The 20,083-nt window shown below is 43.7% G+C and overlaps 1 protein-coding gene across 3 annotated transcripts in view; it reads left to right on the top strand.

The window, feature by feature from the left end:
- The first annotated feature begins 2,966 nt into the window (after positions 1 to 2,966).
- Positions 2,967 to 20,083, top strand: part of WIPI2 (WD repeat domain, phosphoinositide interacting 2) — a 29,519-nt gene continuing 12,402 nt past the window's right edge. For all 3 annotated transcript variants that reach the window (XM_033096265.1, XM_033096264.1, XM_033096263.1), the window contains exons 1-3: positions 2,967 to 3,255; positions 9,976 to 10,058; positions 19,873 to 20,042. In XM_033096265.1, coding sequence (XP_032952156.1) covers positions 3,182 to 3,255; positions 9,976 to 10,058; positions 19,873 to 20,042 — 327 coding nt within the window. In that variant the 5' untranslated portion in view covers positions 2,967 to 3,181. The remainder of the gene's footprint in view (positions 3,256 to 9,975; positions 10,059 to 19,872; positions 20,043 to 20,083) is intronic.

Raw genomic sequence — 20,083 nt, 5'->3', positions numbered from 1 at the left:
TCAGGTATTTCTTGGGCAGGTGCACAGTCTTGCACATACTCATAGCCCTCTAGATTCTCAGGAATATGCTAGGAACTTTTCAAAGCCTCTTATGGCTATCTCATTCCATAGCTAGTCCTTTTATCTCATTCTCTAGTTAGTCCTTTTAAGATTTTGTTTTGTTTTGTTTTGTTTTGATCAGTTTCTTGTTAGCCCCACTTGGTAAGCCTGCCTCAGGCAGTTGCAATATTAAACAATTGCTACTGATTGTTTTGGACAAATGTCTTGGGGATAGGGTTACCCACAAAGATATTGGCAAACTCTTAGATCAAATAAAGACACCTTTTCTGACTGGAGTTTTTCAGCAAACTGCCAGACAGGTCAAATAGTGACCATTCTCTGGGGATGGGGCTTTTGGGAAACTCCAAGGGCATTATGCCCCTTCCAGTGGCTGCTAGGCTGCTTGTTTTCACATCTATCTCAGATGCAAGGCTGCTGGTTTTCAAGGTTACCACAGATCTCGAAGAGAGTGATGCGAGTAGGGCAAATGAAAATGCCACAGAGCTCAGTTTTTATTGAGATTTAGCTGTTTTACTTGGAAAATGCTTCTCAGATTGCTGCAAGCCTTTAGTTAATTTCCGTAGTTCTGAAACAGTTGATTTTGATAATTCTTGTCCTTGTTCTCTGCTTTCATGGAAAAATGGTTTTCAGAACTTCTTGCTCCACTATCCTAGAAGAACTTCCTCCCATCCATTCAATCTTCATAGCATTCTCAGGAGGTGAATTATTTTAGCCCTTGTTATTATTGAGGAAACTGATGCTCAGAGAGGTTAGGTGATTTATCTAAGAACACATACCTTGTGAGAATTTGAGCCAGGATTTGAACCTTAATAAGCCCATCTGATTTCAGTGTTCCCTGTATTCTGACCTCTCTCCTACTGCCTCACCTCAGGCAAAGTACACTCCACCACCCTTTCGCTCCAGTCCTGAGTTCCTTCCTCCATGCCATTTATCCCACGAGTTTATTTAGGAATTTGCCCGTGGGAGGATTGCTCATCTCTGAATGTTGTACATAAGAAGAATGCTTGAGGAATGTTCTAAGTACTTGCAAATGATGGCTCTGCTCAAACGTTATAAGGAGGAAGGGAAGCTCTTCTCTCTGGGATTAGCATCAGGCCGGTCACGTGGAGGAATTCTGAAGTGATGATAAAAGAATGCATTCTTCCTGCACCGCACACCGTCAGGAGTATGAGCTCATATTGTCCTCAAGGTGGCCTGCGACACAAGGATGCATTACTGAGTCACACACAGATCACGTTCTCTGGCACAAATCCAGCCTACTCTCCAACAACACTTGTCTATGGTTTCTAATAAAACCCAAATAATAAAGCAGTGAAACAAAAACTGGATGAGTGGGCAGCAGCAGGCCTCAGCCCCAGCCCATTTGGCCACCAAGAATGGAGGCCCAGAGTTCTGTTCTTCAGGCACCAAGTTCCCATCGTTCAAGTTAATGGGAAAACAGACAAAAATCCTCCCTTCATGGAGCTTGTGTTCTAGTTGGGAGGGGACATTATATGGTCTATTGGAAGGTGATAGATAGAAATATAAAGCAAGGAAAGGGACAGAGGAAGTGTGGAGGTTACTATTTTTAATAGGGTTATCCAGGTGTCCATACCAATTCTCTTCTGACCAAAACATTTACATTAAGGTGAAGGAAGTTTGCCAATGGGCTCATGCCCTTGGAATTCACCATCCTTATCATATGCTCTATTACCCAGATAGATGGTAGAATGGCCTACTGAAGACTCAGTTGTGGTACCAGCTAAGAGATGACACCCTGTGAGGTTGGGGTGTTATTATACGATAGACAGTACATGCCTACAAACTAGGAGTGGAAGTGGTAGTGTTTTCCTTTCATATTACATCTAATAATCCACTTAAGAAATTTTTGTTTCTATCCACACAACCTTAGGTTCACGGGATTTTGAGATTCTAGTACCCAAAGGGTCCCGTTACTCCAGAGAAGAGTCATGGTCTGGTAAATTGGAAACTCAGCCTACCCTCTGGCTATTGCGGTATCTTCGTTTGCTAAACCAATAGAGAGCGGCAGTTACCATCCTAGATGGAATAATAGATTCTGATGAACAAGAGGGAGTCGGGTGGCTTTTCAAAATGAAGTCAGGCAGTGTGTCTAGAACCCAGGGGATTTACTCAGGCACCTCTTTATGTGCCTCTACTCAACAATGACCGTCCATAGGAATGTGTGCCAACTGGTGGAATCACTGAAGACACGGCCCTCGTCCTGTATCTTGATTTCAGTGGCTGGCTCTCTAGGCATTTACATTTGTATATTTATACATTTACATGTGACTGCACGTATCCCCCTCTGACGGCACAGCCCCTGTCCCGTAAGTGTAGGTTAGGTGATCTCATCATGTGTTCCCTTGTCTCCCGCCTTTGTAATTGTGTTTAAGTCTCTCACCCCGGTAACTGCTGAGGGAAAGGAGGCCCGTTCTGTTCACATTGAAGGTGCTTCCTAAATATTAGTGAACAAATGAATAAATGTTAGGTGGACTCCTCTCCTAGGGACCCAGAAAGCATGAGCCTTGGAGAAACAGTGTTTCCCTTTTCAGATCTAACACTTGGCAAATAGGTTAGTATTTCTAAGCCTCAATTTTCAAATCTGTAAAATTAGTATGCACTATTCTCCACATAGGCTTACTATAGCATCAAATAAGATAATGCCCGTAAGTATTTTGAATAAAGCTCGGCACATGGCCGACCCTTTTAATGTTAATAAAATGTTGGGGGGGGGGTCCCGAGTGCCTACTCTTTCCCTTGCGCATGCGCGGCGCTCGACGAGCCGCAAACCCTGCCCAGCACGCCCCCCGCGCGTCCCCACGCCTGCGCGTGTGCGACCGGAACTCTAGTCCGGGCCAGAGGTGAAGGGGCGGGACCTCCGCAGGACGCCTGCGCCCTGAGAGGCCGTGTGCCGAAGGGGTGGGCTGCGCAGGCGCGCAGGGAGCCCCGGCTCCGGAGCATAAACAAGAGCGGGGTCGGGATGAGGCGGCGGTTGATCCTCCGGCAGCAAGCTGCGGTGACCCAGGCGGCGAGCGGGGACCGGCGCCGACCCTGAGCGCACGCGACCCTCTTCCCGCGCGCGAGCCCCGGGTCGGGCTCACCCGCCCGCCGCGCGACCACCATGAACCTGGCGAGTCAGAGCGGCGAGGCCGGCGCCGGCCAGCTGCTCTTCGCCAACTTCAACCAGGACATCACGTAAGGCCTGGCCGGGGGTCGGGGCCGGGGGTGAGGGCCGGGGTCGGGAGCAGAGGCGGGCGGGCACGTCCCCAGAGTGGGCCCGGGGCGCAGAGGAAGGGGCGCCCTCCCTAGGGACCCTCTGGGCGCTGCCCTGGAGTTACGCTCTCGGGGCGGGGACAGTGATGGAGATAAGGAGGTCTGTCACCCACCGACTGGAAGGCTTTCTGGTTTGGACCCCACTTCTCACAAAGTTGGCCTGAACTTGGTGGCTTGACCTGTTGTCGCGGCCGCCTCTAGCGCCGTGGGAGTGGGTTTCTTCCTCATATTCTGCCTCCATTCTGCCTCAGCTCTCTGACCCCATTCTTTCCTGAAGGCCCTTCTCCTGTCTCATCATCTGGGGACCCCTTTCCCCGTTTTTCTTTCTTCATGTCTTGCTGTTCTTTTTGTCAGGAAACTTTGATGTCCTCCCTGGACAAGAAACAAACTTAGCATTAATGCTGGCCTCCGACCTGGGGAGAAACTGAGCCAAAGGGGATGTGACAGGGAACCGGCGTCCTTAGGGGAAGAGCGGCCCTGGATGCCACCCCACGGATTTGGAGCGCTGTTCGTCAGAACATCAGTTTGAAGCCAGTTCTTCAGAGGCTGTTTGGTGACCTGTGAGGATAGTTACTAGATGAGACTTCTGGAGCAAGGATGAGTTGTGGGACTGGAAGGGCGCAGAGCCATCTTGGGAAGTGAGTAAGAGGAAGTGATGGAGGAGGCGGCGGCCTGGGTCGTCGCTTCCCACTGAGTAGTTGGTTGAGTTGGTACAGGCTCAATGGAAGCAGCACAGCAGGAAAGGGAGATTTTTCAAAATGAAAACTTGATTGTAGAATGGCACACCCCAGGTCGGTGGCATGCAGCGGGGGCGCGGTAGCACCTTCCCAAAGTTAGGAGACTAGTGCAGATGGTCCCACAGGGGGACGGCGTTGAGAGCTGGAAGAGGGCAGATGCCCTACTCCAACTACAGATGAGGAAACCGAAGTTCAGGAAGTTTCAGAGCTGTGCCTGGATCTGACAGTCAGTTAATGGTGGAGTGGGGGCAGGACTAGCATCTGGTTCCTGAATTCTTTCCCCTCTGCCACGCTGTTTCTCCTACCTACAGAGTAGGATTTGGAGGGAAGTGAACTTAGAAATCATACTGCAGCAGTCTGATTTAAAGATGAAGTCAACCAAATACCACAAGTGGTCTATGTGAACAAAGGCTGGTTCAGCAAAAACAATTTGGACAACCTGTTGCACCTGGTTATAATCAGGATAGACTGTATTATGTTAATCCAGGTAGAGAATAGGATATTTCAAACCAACCGAGATTTAGTTTTTAAGCCCTTAGTATTTTGAGACCAGTAAGAAATGGTAGCTTGATGGGGTTTTATGTTTCATATGAATTAGAGAATTTCCAAAACATTTTCTACCATTCTTTCAGATTTTCACTTTTCATCATTTAGTTGAAAGGAAGTCAAATGAGAAAGCATTCTCTTTTGCTGTTCTTTCAAACGGCCTACCAAATTCCCCATGTAATAGAAGAATGTTCCTCCGTCTGGCCTGGAAAAAATACCTTTTCACACTTGGAAATCATGTGCTTCCCCACTCCTCTCTGAGTCCTGAAGTTATTAGGTCAAGAGAAGATTTCTGTGTCGTAATTTTGACTTGCCAAAGAGACCTTGAAGAGACCTTGATATAATATGAACATAAATTGTAAGGAATAGTAAGTTAGGATTGTACTAAAAGTTTATTAATTAAAATGACTATAATTTGTTTAAAATCTATACTTGAAAGAAATACCAAAGTTCCTGGGAAAAGGGTTGACAGTTTACACCTTTTCCTCCTTTGCCCATCTCCAGAATTTATTTTAGTAGAGGAACACAGTTTTTCGCCAAAGAATATTGGTGTAGGATCCGCATTCACTGTATTTAAGTGAGAAAGTCTGGAAGCCATTTCAGTTAATAGAATACATGTACATTATACAGTCATGCTTAACAACAGAATATTCCTTGCGTACCAAACTCTATCAGTCCTGCCTTTCTTTTTGTACTAGTAATGGTTTCAAATATCGTATTTTTTTCTGTGATTCTTAATCCTAAGGGTATGAATAAGGTTTATTTGTTTTTTACCATTTGTTTTTGTTTTGTTTTGTTCTGTTTTTTTAACTAGAGCAGTGAAAAAGTCACCAAGAACAGCTGATCTCGGTCGTCTTGCTCTTACCTGGTTAGTTCCAATCCTAGTTTCTGAAAGTAACACTTTGGAAGGCTTATACTGGAGGAATTTTTGCCTTTTTGAAATTGAAGGTAACATACTAATAAGTCCCAGAGTATTGCTTGCACCTCAAATGGAAATATCAGGAACTGAATTTTTCCAGTGGATACCACTCAGCTTATGGGAAGTGATTTGGCAATGTCTACTTAAGCTACATTTCTAAAAGGGATGGAATAAAGAAAGGAACTTGATTTTCTAAGACTTCTGTTTGTAGAATTGATGTGAGTGTCCAGAAAAACTATGGGTATAGAGACAATAAAGAGACACTTGTCTGAATTTATTGCTTTCTTCAACTGCGTTTCTTCTAGGTTACAGTAATTGTTCTGGGAAGGTCACTTCTCTCCTTTTCCTCATCGGTAAATTCAGGGGTTTGGGAATAGATGGTTTTTAAGGACCTTTCGACCTTAAAGATTGAGGCCATTGTGCCTGCTGTGTAGCGGGTGTTGGAGGAGGCTGTTGTCCAACAGCCTTGGCCAGTGGGAAGGAGACTGGTTAGTGGTGAGGACTTGGTGTGACCCACGGGATCCATGATGCATGTAAGGGAGAAGTGAAGGTTACCCCCGAGTCTCTGGTTTGGGTTCTTCAAGAACAGTAATAACATTATGGGACAAGGATCAGAGAAGGATTCAGTTTAGGGGCAAATGATGAGTTCTGGTTTGGATGCCAGCTGAGTGTGAAAGGTCCTGGGGCTCTCCCCATGGAAGCTGGGTTGGCCACGAGTGAGCTGGAGGGAAGGGTCTGTTGTGGCCGTGGACTTACTAAGCAGGACTCCAGGTCCAGCAGGCCGATTGTTTTTATGGGTGTGGCTGTCTCCACTTAACCCTACAATCTCTAACCTCTTTAAGGAGGAAGATAATAAAAAGGGAAAAGCCTTCAGGATTGATCATTGGCAAGAGAGTAAAGAAAAGTGAGTTAAAAAGATCTGATTCACATTTTTGCTTCCCCCCCCCCCCCCAGTGGAAATCACTGTCTTTCAGATATTGAACACTTAAGTTGAAATTCAGTGACAGAGACTTGCAGTTAAAGATGGTGGATCGGACACAAGCATTTTACTTGGGCTCCCTCCCAGAAGCCTAATAAAATGTAAATCAATAAAATATCAAAACGATGTTTCAAAGGGCTCAAACCCATAGGATGGGGAGGATGAGAAAGAGGAGGGACATGCAACAAAATTTTGGAAACTAGCAAGTGGTAAAGGAAGTGGATCCTAAATTGCCAGTGGAGAAAACAGGACTGACCAACTTTGTTTAAACCACAGAGTCCCCAGAAGGCTCAGGATTGGCAGTCTAGGGGAGCTCTAGCAGTGGAATAAAGGAGGGTGTGCGGTGAAAAAGAGGATTGGCTCAAAGTACGTTTCAGAAGCAGTCACTCTCTGCCACCCCAGGAAACACTTAGGCCTGTCTCCACAGGGTACGACAGGGTCTCTGCATTTTTGACCCTGGACAGTTGAAGGCAGGAGTATGGTAGTACAATGAGGGATTAAGTAAATGTATCCTTTGTTCTGTTATGGTTTGCTAGTTTTTCCTTTGTCAGTAAAAGATTTTCATTGTAGTATCTTTAAAAAACTTACCCCATGAACATTTGTTGGAGAATAAGATTATTAGTGGAATCTCATACTTAACCTGTTACTGTACCTCTCCCATTAAAATGCCATTGTATGGTCAAGCGAATCATGAGAAATTATTAAAAGCAGAATCTCTAAAAAGGGGTGTGTGAACCTGATTGTTGATTTTGAGCTGAGATTATTAAACCTATTTATATTTAATATCACCCTTTAAAAATGTCTACCCTTATTGGTAAAATATATACTCATACTCTACCATATACACATATCAAAGAATAATTACAATATTTTTGTTTACATTTCCTACTGATTGGGGTATACAATCAGTTTTGTAAAACATGCGATTAAAATTCTAGCTAAGGTATTTAATATCCTAAAGGAGTTTCTGAATATCTGGAAGAACATCAAAGTTCTGATATTTGATCAACAAAGCCCAGTTTTAACAAATTCTGCCGTTTTAGAGCACATCTGAAACCTGGGTACATCAGAATCCAGGTTCTCATTAATTAATTCAAGCTCAATATTTTGCCCATGGAGGAAGCCCCCTCTAGACATACTAATAAGCTTGGTGATTTGGTTTTGAAGTCAACAAGGAGAAAGAGAGGGGCTGTTGATGATAGAATCACAAAGAAAAGTGACAACTGTCAGCAAAACAAAAGGTGAAAAATACTTTTATAGTCTCAATACTACAGCCTAGCCATTTGATAGAGGTACACAAAACCCAGAACTCCTTGTGGTCTGAGAGGGTTACTGTTTTATGATAGTATAGTAAGTTGTTGAATGATGCGAGTTTAAGAAAATGTTAAAAAGTTGCCATCCCCTTGTGTTAAGAACACAGGAAAGCATATCATGTAATACGAGAATGCTTTTTTTCTTAATCGTAAATGGTGGGGGGAAAGGTTTTGGTGCTTAAACTAGCAACCCTTAGTTAATTGGAAAACATTTTCCTGAACACCAATTTCCCACAAGTTATGGATCGCTGAGATTTTGTTCTATTTTTAGCCTTCCTAGGTATTCTTGTATTTTTGTTGGTTCCCTTATTAACTTTTCAAAATATTTACAAGCAACAATACCTAATCACTTCATTGATATAATTAATTCAACATAGTGAAGTATTTTTGCACAGAAAAATGATACGAGCTGGTAGAGTTTTGTTTCTGTTTATACTTCTAAGATAAACCAATTGCAATTTAAACATTTAAAGGTGCTTACAGCAGCTCTGTTCTTGGAATACAGTTGACCCTTGAACAACACAGGTTTGAACTATGCAGGTCCATTTATGCAGATTTTTTTCAACACAGTAAGTACACACTCGGCCCTCTGTATCCCTGAGTTTCCCATTCACGGACTCAAACACCCGTGGATATATGCGTGTTATTCTAGGCCATTTTATATACAGGGCTTGAGCATCGTGGGTTTTGGTATCTGTGGGGTGGAGCTGGAACCAATCCCCCCCGTTACTGAGGGACAACTGAGTTTTTGGGGAGTCCGAAGATTTTTGAGTGTGCAGGAGTGGGTTCCCCTAACCCCCACATTGTTCAAGGGTCAACAGTCTATTCTACATATGTGTGAAAGAGAGGTTGAGAATCGCAAGTCTTCAGTAGATGAAATGGCCATTAAAACAGCCCTAATGTTTGTCTTGGTGTGCAAATATTCATGATAGAAAATGTCAGTCTTCAGTATTTCTAGTCTTCTGGTTTATCTTCTGCCTCCACCTGTTTTCGTGCCTTTCCAGACATGAAATACAAAAATGATCCCAGTATCTGATTCTTTGCATGTCCTACTGCTTCCTGCTTCAGTCTCATCCTGTTTCTGAACGTTGTGCTTGCTTCTTATTTTCTCCCTTGGTCAGTCATGTTCTGGAGAGTAGTGACCTTCTGATGAGGAAATGCTTTGTTTTGTGCCACAGCTCTCCTGTGTGAGGGGATCTGGAGAGCTCTTGAGGCCCCTCCAAGCTCTTAGCAAAAGCTGCAGTGTTGGTGTGGAGTGGTGAACGCGGAATCTTCTGGATGAGGCTCTGAAAAGGAGCCTTTGCTTTCTCCTTCTAGACCAGCCGTGGGGTCCCCCGCTTCCAGGTCCTCCGTTAGCTTTTTGGTCTGGTCCTTTTATTTACATCCCATGGCTCAGCCATAGCATAAATGATCGCGCGGCATGTGTTACAGCCTCACTGAAGCGCAGAGGTGTCATCATCCACGTAGGCTGGAAATACCATGTTTGCCCGAAAATAAGACCCAGCCGGGCAATCAGCTCTCGTGTGTCTTTGGAGCAAACATTAATATAAGACCCGGTCTTATTTTACTGTAATACAAGACCGGGTCTATAATATAATATAATATATAATATAATATGTAATATATTATATAATAAAATAATATAATACCGGCTCTTATATTGATTTTTGCTCCAAAAGACACATTAGAGCTGATGGTCTGGCTAGGTCTTATTTTCGGAGAAACACGGCAGCTCTTTATACATACGTATCTGTTTAATCAGAAAGTGAGCTCACTTTTGGACTCGCACATATACTGTGTACATAAGTCAAATCACCTGAGAAACCCCTTTTTCTGAAGGGATCATTAATTTAGGGCTGGTTACTTTCATTTACATGTCAAACTTATCTTTAAAGTTTTAACTTTTAAATAAAAATATTGTCTATTTTGTTGACCTTCACCTTTTCCTGGCTGTGGGGTGTGTCATCTTCCTTGCCACCTTCTCTTTTCTGCTCAGCCACCGCTCCCCTGGTACAAACGACGTGTAATTATTTGTCTGTGCTAATTTTTGTAGAGATGATGGTTACTGTTTGGTAACATGGAGCTAGTTTGTGCGTTATCATTGTCTACATGTATCAGCTCTTATTTCTGAATTTGGCTTTTTTGCAGGTCCCTAGCTGTTGGTAGTAAGTCCGGTTATAAATTTTTCTCCCTTTCTTCTGTGGATAAGCTGGAACAGATCTATGAATGCAGTAAGTGTTTGCTTTATTTTTCCCCCTTCTTAAAAAAAAACAAAAAAAAAACCACAAGTTATAATTGAATTGAAATGCATCCTTAAACTCGACACTGTGATTCAAGCCCAGATGCCCCTTCACCCATATTCTTCTTTCACCTTAGTCTACTGAGAGGTGACAACTGAACGATTTGTGAGTGTCCTCCCAGGTCTTTTTGTTTATTTTCATACTTACAAGTGTACCTACAGAAATACTTGTTTGATGGGTGGTTTTTTTAATACACAGTATCATACTGTGTTTATTATTCTGTGATTTCTCCCCCTTTTCAATGCCATTTAAACCATTTAGGTTTCCGTCATAAAGGGCTTCCAGAAAATTGAAATTTTTACAGCCCTGTAGGAACGATTTATTTCCTTCGGTTGTCATTTTCTGGAATTTGAGTAGCCGACGTCTCAAAGGCAATGCGGAATTGCAGAAGGGTCAGCTCTGACTTCTCGCTCAGTCACTTACTGTGTGACTTTAGTAGATTGCTGCGTCTCTGGCCCTCACTGGCTTTGGTTTCCTTTTGTGTATGTACACAGTATCTGCTGGATAAATAGGAGTAGATGCAGGACCACCCCCACAGCCCAGTGAAAATGTGATGGAAAACTGCCCTCTTCCCACATGCATAACATTTGTTTAATGTGAATAGACTTCTCATACCCGTTCTTGGCTCCATTCACTCCATAAACGTTTATTGAGGACCTGCTATGTCCCAGCCCTGTTTTGGTTGTGGAGATGCAGTAGTGACAGAGTTCCTGCTCTCTTGACACATTTAAATGGAGGAAGACAAAGAACAGGTAAATATATTGGTGTTCAATCTTAGGCAGGGGGACACAAAGACAAGCAAACACAGACATAAATACCAGCCCCCACCCCACTGCCATTAACATAAGATGAAGACAACCGGAAAAAAGTAGATTCTTTGTGCCAGTTGTTTGAAATGGTAGAGTTCTCGTGACCCACCAGGAAGGTGATCACAGGCTTCCATACTCCCTCCCAGGCCCTGGCCTGTCTCTCCAGGTGAGCCCTCAGGTGCCCCCTCACCGCCATCAGGAGGTATGTCTGCTTTCCCCAGCAAGTCCCTTGTTTGCTGCTTCCCCCAAAGGCAGGCACCCAGGCCCTTTATAGGGAGACAGCAGGGAGGCAGGATTCTTACAGTGTCCCTGGCTGATGGTTCCTGCTGGCTGCCTTAGATGTTACTCTGTGGTCCTCACACTTGCCCCTGATGCTTGCTAACTCTTCTAAAAAAGCCTTTGTTCTAGTGTGATCTGGGTGATAAAATAGCTGTGAACTAGTGTGCTCGCTCATCTCAAGTGGGTGTCAGTGATTCTGGAATTCTCCAAACCGGCTGCTTTCCCTTGACTCTGCACAGGATTGCTCCCGTAGGGGATTTTTTCAGAGAGGGGTGGCCCAGTCTCTGGGCTTTTACAGTGACTGAACATTTATTACATCTGCACCAGACGAGGGCCTGGAGTGTGCTGTGAAGTGTTGCTGTGGAGGCTAGAGTCATCTGTTTGGAAAGCCACAGAATCCCCCCACACACACCGTTTGGACACCCAGAGCTTAGAACGGGTAAAAGAACACACCCCTTCAATTACTGTTCCTCAACTGAATCAAGTTAACGGCTGTTTCCTTGAAGCTTATGTACTGGTTTTTGGCATCTCATTTTTCACAGGTTTTGATGAAACAAAATGTGATGTCTTGATAGCATTGGTAACAGGGTGTGTATTTACTGACCAACATGGTGAGGTGGTATGTAGATTTCTTTGTTCTTCTTCGTGAACCGTGGTCCTTAAAAAATAGGTCATGAACTGACCATAGAACTTTTTGAGAGTTAATACTTTAAACCAAAGCTATTAACTTTTTTTGCTCCTAGAGCTTTCTTTCCCATACTTGTATTGACCTAGAGAAAAGATTGTTTTCTGGCATTTTTGTACAGATAGAGCAAAGAATAGTACTTTATGCCTCAGAATTGAGCCCAAGCTCAGTATTGGCCCATGCCTCACAACTCAACCATCCATCATAAAATCAGACCTTTGCACTTAGTCACTTGCTGTTACAGAAAGAATGAGCCAGAGCTGGTCGTGGGAAAAACAAGACTGACAACTGCTTGTTCTTCTTTTGTTTATTTAAACAGAAAAACCTTTGCCCAGCAGCAGTGGAAGTCTTTTTTGTTTGTTTGTTTTAACTATATTGTTGTAATTTCAAACTTAAGGGAAAGTTGCAAGAACTCCCATGGATCTTTGCCCATTGTTTGTGTGTGCCCGTTTGTCATTCTCTTTCTCTCTGTCCTTTGTTAGTTTGAAGAGAAATAATAGGTAAATATGTGATCTCTTGTCCCTGAAATACTGCAATGAAATCCTACCCTGTTAGGCAAAATAAAGGATGTATGTAGATTTATTATTGGTGAAATATCACAGAAGCTTAGAGGCAAAAGTTGGCTTTTTCAGATTCCACATTGTGTAGCCTTGCATTTTGTAAGTCTCTGAGCTGGGAAACATGTCTCGTGAAGCACTAAATTCTGAAACTAAGCATAAGCAGACACTTCCTTGCCTCAGCAAAAGTGACCAGAGCCTACTTCCCTGATAGAAATGTCTCCATAGACGTATAGCACCTTTTATCAAGAAACTAACCGCCATTGCCTTTACAAGCCATCGTCTGCATCGTAAGGTTTGAGAAATGGTACTTTCTGACATCGTTCTAATTTGGCAGACCATGCACTGGATGGAATATTAGTTTCAGTGAGATTTATCGTAATGGGTCACGCAGGGGAGAAACTCCAGTGGCCTCTCGCTGCCTAAATCTGATGTAATGGAAGATCAGGCTCTTAACATGTATCTCTTTAGAGCTCCAGGCATCTGATAGATAGGCCTCTTTTGGAAGTGTGTTCTATCAGTTACTTAATAGCTTTGTTCTTCCCTTCTTCCCACTGTGGACGTTTTATCATTGTCAGCTCTACGCAGCGCTGGCAGAAGCAAAGCACCTTCTTTCTTAAATCAAGTAATTAGTTTCTGAAATTCAATATTGAAGAGGTAATCTCTAGAAGAAAGTTTTGCAGAAACTGGCAGAGGCCACCTCAAATGGGCTAGGAAAGCAAGGCCATGGACACTTGAGGTCCCTGCAGTTTCCATTCAGACGTTCTCAGTGTTACTGGCACTGGTGTCTTGGTGACGGGCCATCTTGAATGATTACACATGTGCAGCGTCGTTTCTCTTTCTTTTCATTTGATGCCAGTACCCTGCAGTCATCAGCCTGATTCATCGTGTGCCATTTTTTCATGGGAGGGCTGAGTTGTGTGTCCTTCGTTTTAGGGGGAAGTGACTACTTTGGAAATGTGGGTTGTATGTTCATGTGTTTAAAAGTTCCCTTGGGAGTAAGGTGTAAGAAAAATGTTAAAGAGCTTAAAATAATAAGTAGGAAGATAATGAACCTAAGCCGCTACCAGTGTATAAAGATAGGCTGCTTTATGAAAGGTGTATTCCTAAAAAGATCTAGGAGCATTGGTGTGGAAGACTGAGGAACTCTGAAGTGCATACTTCTGTGTTGTTACTTTTTGAGTAGTGACAAAAATGTGTTAGCTGCAGGTGACAATGGCTCTGGCCTTTTTCAGGTTCCTGGCTCCTTTGGAAATCTGATGGAAGTTACAGGTGGTTCCCCCAGTATATAATTTGGGCAGTTGCAGTTGAAGCGACCCCTTGAAGCCAGTGTGTGTCTGGGATCCAGGGCCGCGTGGTCCCTCGTGGTCCCGTGAGGTTCTGCCCTGACACCTCACTTCTGCCCTCTGTCTCTGTTGCCCATTTTCTCACAGGGGTTCAACTTGATATTTAAAATCCCTGCTGCCCTATACTTCTTAACATCACATTTCTGCAATAACCTGCCTGTGTGGATTTTTTAAACAGCTTTTTGAGACATACTTTATGTGCTGTAAAATCACCTTTTTAAAGTGTACAAGTCAGTGGATTTTAGTATATTTACAAAGTTGTACGCACAGCCTACCATAATCTAATATTGAAACACATTTATCATTCCCCAAAAGCAGCCCTGAGTCCATTAGCAGTCACTCCCCATTTCCCGACCCGCCTCAGCCCTGGGCAAGCACTAATCTACCTTCTGCCATTGTAGATGTGTGGCTCTGGACACTGCAGATAAATGGAACCATATGTGACTGGCTTCTCTCACTGAGCACGTCTCAGGGCCCATCCGTGTTGGAGCGCGTATCAGCATTTCATTTGTTTTTATTGCTCAATATTTCATTGTTTTGTTGACCACCATTTGGGTTGTTTCCACTTCGGGCCATTATTGTGAGTAGTGCTGATGTGAGCATCCGCCTACAAGTTACTGTGTGGACACACGTTTCCATTTCCCTTGAGTAGACAGGTACCTGTGGGAGTGGGATTGCTGGGGAGTGTCTTTGTTTTCCCCACATGTGAGTACAGCTGTTGGAGAGAGAAGCAACAGATAGAAAAGCATTTTAAAGGTGGTAGATATTGCCAAGGTGCCCTTAAAAGAGGTAGTACCAGCCTGTTTTTATTAACGGGATGGGCACCTGTCTTCCTCACTTCCTACAACACTAGGCATTATTAGACATTTTAATACTTGCGAGACCAGTTTGAGATTTAAAAAAATGTGTTCGTTGCCTTTTTTACGTTTCTTAACTCATAACTGAAATGGAACTCTATTTTTTTTTAATGTAGTCATTTGCTTTTTTCCTTTCTTTTCTTTTTTTTTAAATTTTATTGGAGTATATTGCGGTACAGTGTTTCTCCACAGCCCATCAGCTCCAAGTCATCCTTCAATCTGGTTGTGGAGGGCGCAGCTCAGCTCCAAGTCCAATTGCCATTTTCAGTTGTTAGTTGCAGGGGACACAGCCCACCATCCTATGCGGGAATTGAACCGGCAACTTTGTTGAGAGCTCACGCTCTAACCAACTGAGCCATCCGGCCGCCCCTCTGGAAGATCAGTGACAGCTCGTTGTCTTCACTCTAGTTGTGGAGGGTGCAGCTCACTGGCCCATGTGGGAATCGAACCGGCAACTCTGTTGTTTAGAGCTCGTGTTCTAACCTGCTGAGCTATCCGGCCACCCCTGTAGTCATTTGCTTTTTTAACAACTTTTTTCTTTCCTTTGCCTGCTTTTCTATTGAATTATTTGTCTCTTACTAATTTAAAGCAAATTAGTCATTTGACACGGGTTGCAAATATTTCTTCTGGATTGTCGTTGGCTTTTTGATCTTCTTATGTTTTTTTCTGTCCTCCGAAAGTCTTGAATTTTTGCATGTTTAAATGTATTTATCTTCTCTTGTAAGGCTTCTGAGCACTAGAAAGGCTCAGGACCTGTCCCTGGGCTGCATGGGGCAGTCTCCTGTGTCATCTTCTAGTTCCCTGGTGTTTTACATGAAATACTTGATTCACCTGGAACTTACTGTGATGTAAGGTGTCTTCCGCTTTTAGTCACAGGCTGGAAAATATTTTTCCTATGTTCTTATTTGTTTAGAGGGGCTTACTGAAGTACTTATGGGTGAAATGTCAGGATGAGGAGCTTCTCTTTGAACCTCAGACAAAAAAAATAGTTGAAGCTAAAAGGCAGAAAGTTCGTATTTGTTAAATTTAGGTGGTGGGTATATGGAGGTCCTCTGATGAATATTTGCAGTTAAAAATAGCCTTGCTGTCTCCACACACACACTATTGTTTTTAAAATTCTAAAAGAGATCTCATCTGCTGTTTTTCATTAAAATTTCAGAAAATTTTTTCAAACATGTACTTGGGTGGGAGAGATACCCAAACACCCTGACCCATTAGTTCTCTACTTTACATCAGTAGATACTCCCTTAGATACTTCAGCATGATTGTTGCTAACTAGAGTTCAAGGTTTTAGTTTTTTCTTTTGAGGTAATATTTGCATACAGTGGAATGTACAGCTCTTAAGTAAACATTCCGTGGGTTTTGACAAATGCATACATCTGTATAACCTGAACTCTATCGGGGTTTACCATCACTCCAGAAAGTTCCGTCATACCAGCCCCCAGTCAGCCCTGACTCCGTTCCACCCCCTGAGAGGCAAGAAGCGCTCTGGGCTTTCTCTGCTATAGATTGAGTCTGCCTGTCCCAGAACATCCCGAAATGCAGCGTGCGCTCTTTTCTAAGGTTTCTTGCAGTGTGATGTTTTCAGATTTATCCATATTGTTCCATGTGGCAGGTGACCCTTGAACAATGCGGGTTTGAACTGTGCGGGTCCCATGTATATGCAGATTTTTTTCAGTAAATACCTGTGCTGTTTTCCGTCTGCGGTTGGAGGTCCGCAGACGCAGAGGGACGACTGGATGCATTGATCTCGCCATTTTATATAGGAGACTTGAGCATCTGAGGATTTTGGGGGGGTCCTGGAGCAAATCCCCTGTGGATACCAAGGGTAGTTAAGTTTTTAGAGAGTCAAAAATAAATATGAGGATTTTCAGCTACGAGGTGGATCAGCACCTCTCATTCAACGGTCAGTTGTATATGAATATATGACAGTTTGGCCATTCCCTATTGGTGGACATCTGGGCTTTTTCCAGTTTTTAGTTAATATGAATAAAGCCGCTGTGGACGTTCTTGTACAACTCTTTGTGGATATATACCGCGGGTGCCAAAAAAATGTGTACACATGGACACTTTGGTCAACGTTGCTCAAGCAGTAGTTCACCGTCATCAGAAGTGTCTGGATGCTGATGGGAACCACTTTGAGCACCTCTTGTCATTGCAGAAGTCACACGTGACTTGTATTCATCTTTTGTTATTGGTATATATTATTACAATTTTAATACAGTTTTCCTTAAAATGTGTATACATTTTTTTGACACCTTCTGTGTTTTCATTTCTCTAGGTAAATATCTAGGGATAGAACACGTTTCATTTTATAAGAAATTACCAGTGGGGAGGCCGGATGGCTCAGTTGGTTAGAGCACAAGCTCTCAACAAGGTTGCCAGTTCACTTCCCACATGGGATGATGGGCTGTGTCCCCTGCAACTAAGATTGAAAACAGCGTCTGGACTTGGAGCTGAGCTATGCCCTCCACAACTAGATTAAAGGACAACGACGTGGAGCTGATGGGCCCTGGAAAGAAACACACTGTTCCCCAATATTCCCCAATGTATAAAAAAAAAAAAAAAAAAGAATCAATAGAGCCAAAACCCTTTAAAAAAATTTAAAAAAAAAAAGAAAGAAAGAAATTACCAGATGCTCCTAAATGGCTATCCCATTTCATGTCCCCTCTGATGCTATGTGACAGTCTGGTTGCTTTCCATCCTCACCACCACTTGGTGTTATCAGTCTTTTTAATATTAGCCGTTCTGGTGCGTGTATGTATAATGATAGCTCGTGGTGGGGTTTTTTGTTGTTTTTGTTTGTTTGTTTGTTTTTTAAAGTAATTGCGGTTTTTGCAATTTTTAACCTTTTATTTATACTTATTCCCTCCCTCCTTTCTTCCGCCTCCTCCCCACCCCACTCCGGTTCAAGCTGTTGTTTCTCAGTCTAGTTGTGTACGACACAGCTCCCTGGCCCATGCTGGTATTATGAGCCTTGCGCTCCCCCGGCTGAGGCAGTCGGTCGGTGGTTGGCAGCTCACGGCAGTTCTCGCTGGCTGCCGGACGCTCACACTGGCTGCCGGTCACTGGCCGCTCCTGGCAGCACACAGCAGCTCACGCTGCCTGGCGGGTGGAAGCTCACACCAGCCTCCAGCTGCTCACGGCAGCCCAGCTCCAGGGAGAGCCATTGTTCACAATCTTAGCTGTGGAGGGTACAGCTCACTGGCTCGTGGGGGAATCGAACAGGCGACTTCAGCGTTTGGAGTACGGCGCTCCAACCACCTGAGCCACTGGGCCGGCCCTCATGGTGGTTTTAATCTGAATTTCCCTGGTGACTAATGTTGGGCACTTTTATGTCTTTGTTTGCTGTTTGTAGGTCTTCTGTGAAATGCCTGTTTGGATCTTTTGTCCCTTTTTAAACTTGACTATTCGTCTTCTATTATTGAGTTGTCAGAGTTCTAGATACACTGGATACCAACCAGTCCTTTGTCAGATAATGTCTTGTGAATGTTTTTTCCCTGTCTGTGGCTTGTCCTGTCTTTTGAGCAAATATGTTGAATTTTGATGAAGTCTGATTTATCCTTTTTTTTTTCATTTATGGTTTTGCTTTCTGTGTCCTTTCTGAGAAACTTTTGCCTATCATGAAATCACAAAAATATATTCCACTGTTTTTTTTTTTGAAAACTTTATAGTTTTAGCTTTTATGTTCAGTTTAGTGATTCATCTGAAATTAATTTTGGTATATGGTGTGAGGTCTGAGTCAAGGCTAATTTTTTTCTTAATGGATTCCTGTTGTTCCACCATTTTCGAAAAAATTATTCTTCCCTCACTGGATTGCTTTGTTGCTTAAAAACAATCCTATAAGTGTGGGTCTATTTCTGCTCTTTATTGAAGTGTGGGTCTATTTCTGCTCTTTATTGAAGTGTGGGTCTATTTCTGCTCTTTATTGTTTTCCACTGATTATTTGTCAGTATTTCTGTCAGTAACACACTGTCTGGTTTACTATAGCTTTCTTTATATACCAAGTTTTGAAGTCACATGTGTAAGCCCTTCAGCTTTGTTTTTTTTCAAGGTAGTCTTGGATATTCTATTCTAGATCCTTTGTCTCTCTGATTTTAAAATCAGTTTGTTACTGTCAACAAAAAAGTTGGCTAGGACTATGCTTGGGATTACATTGGTCAAGAGATCAATTTGAGAGAAGAATGAATGAATGAATGAATGAATGAATGAATACATGCTTGAAGCACCTGGCACAGCTGTACTTCCTGTAGCTCAGGTAGACGGGCTGCATATGGAAACGATCTAGATTCTTGCTCTGTGATTTAACTACATTCCAGAATTCTCTTTGCTTCTAGATCTGAACTTACCCCCAGGTAATTACTGGTAAAACAAAGGAGGAATAAGGAACGATTGGGGTGTAGGGATGGGGGTGGAGTAATATCTGTGGAGGATCCGCTGTATCTGCTCCTTCCTGTGTGAGATGCTGTCTGCACTCGGTGTTTAGTCCAGTCTTTGAGTAGGGAGTGTCTCTTCTGTAAGTGGGGAGCGGGGAGCTCGGGGATAAAGCACCGACTCTGAGCTGGTATCTGCCACTCCCTCTTAATACGGTAGTACCTACCGTATAGAGTAGTTGATCCCCACTTTACATATGAGGAAACAAGACTTGGAAAGATTGCGTCATTCAAAGACTATGTGGGGGCCCATCGTATGTCAGGTACCGTTGAAATGGCCAGGGAGGCGGCTGTGGGCAGGAAATTCAGCCTCTGTCCTCATGGAGCTCACCCTCCAGAGTGTGTACAAGGGGGAGCAGTGGGTGGAAGCACAGGCGATTACAGGGGAGTGCCAGGAAGGACGCGAACAGGATAACGTGAGAGAGGAGCTAGGAGACGTCCCTTTGACAGAGTCGGGGGTGGGGATGGGCCTCTAAGGAGGTGGCATTTGAGCTGAGAGTGGGCCTCCCTGCAGAATGCAGGGGCCTTCCTGGCAGGAGACGCTGAGAGTAGTTGTCTGTGGCTCCTAAGTGATGAATGTAACCCTGGTCTGTCTGCCCCAGAACTCATCGTCACACTTCCTGTGCTGCTCCGGCACTGTCCCTGTAGCCCAGCCCCTCACCACGCGCCCACCCTCGTAGCCCCGTACTGCTCTGCTTTACATACGTCTACACGTACACACGTGCTTGTGTGTCAGCACATTATGCCTATTGACCTGGATCCATATTTTCTTCTTTCAGCTGATACTGAAGACGTGTGCATCGTAGAAAGATTGTTCTCAAGCAGCCTCGTGGCCATCGTCAGCCTCAAAGCTCCTAGGAAGCTAAAAGTTTGCCACTTTAAGAAAGGAACTGAAATCTGCAACTATAGCTATTCCAACACGATCCTGGCCGTGAAGTTGAACAGGCAGGTGAGTGACACTCTTAATTGGAGTCAGACTGTCAAGTGTGC

Source organism: Rhinolophus ferrumequinum, chromosome 24, assembly GCF_004115265.2.
Source record: "Rhinolophus ferrumequinum isolate MPI-CBG mRhiFer1 chromosome 24, mRhiFer1_v1.p, whole genome shotgun sequence".
Classification (NCBI taxonomy): Eukaryota; Metazoa; Chordata; class Mammalia; order Chiroptera; family Rhinolophidae; genus Rhinolophus; species Rhinolophus ferrumequinum.
The sequence above is the reverse complement of the archived record's forward strand: the minus strand, read 5'-3'. Positions and strand labels throughout refer to the sequence as shown.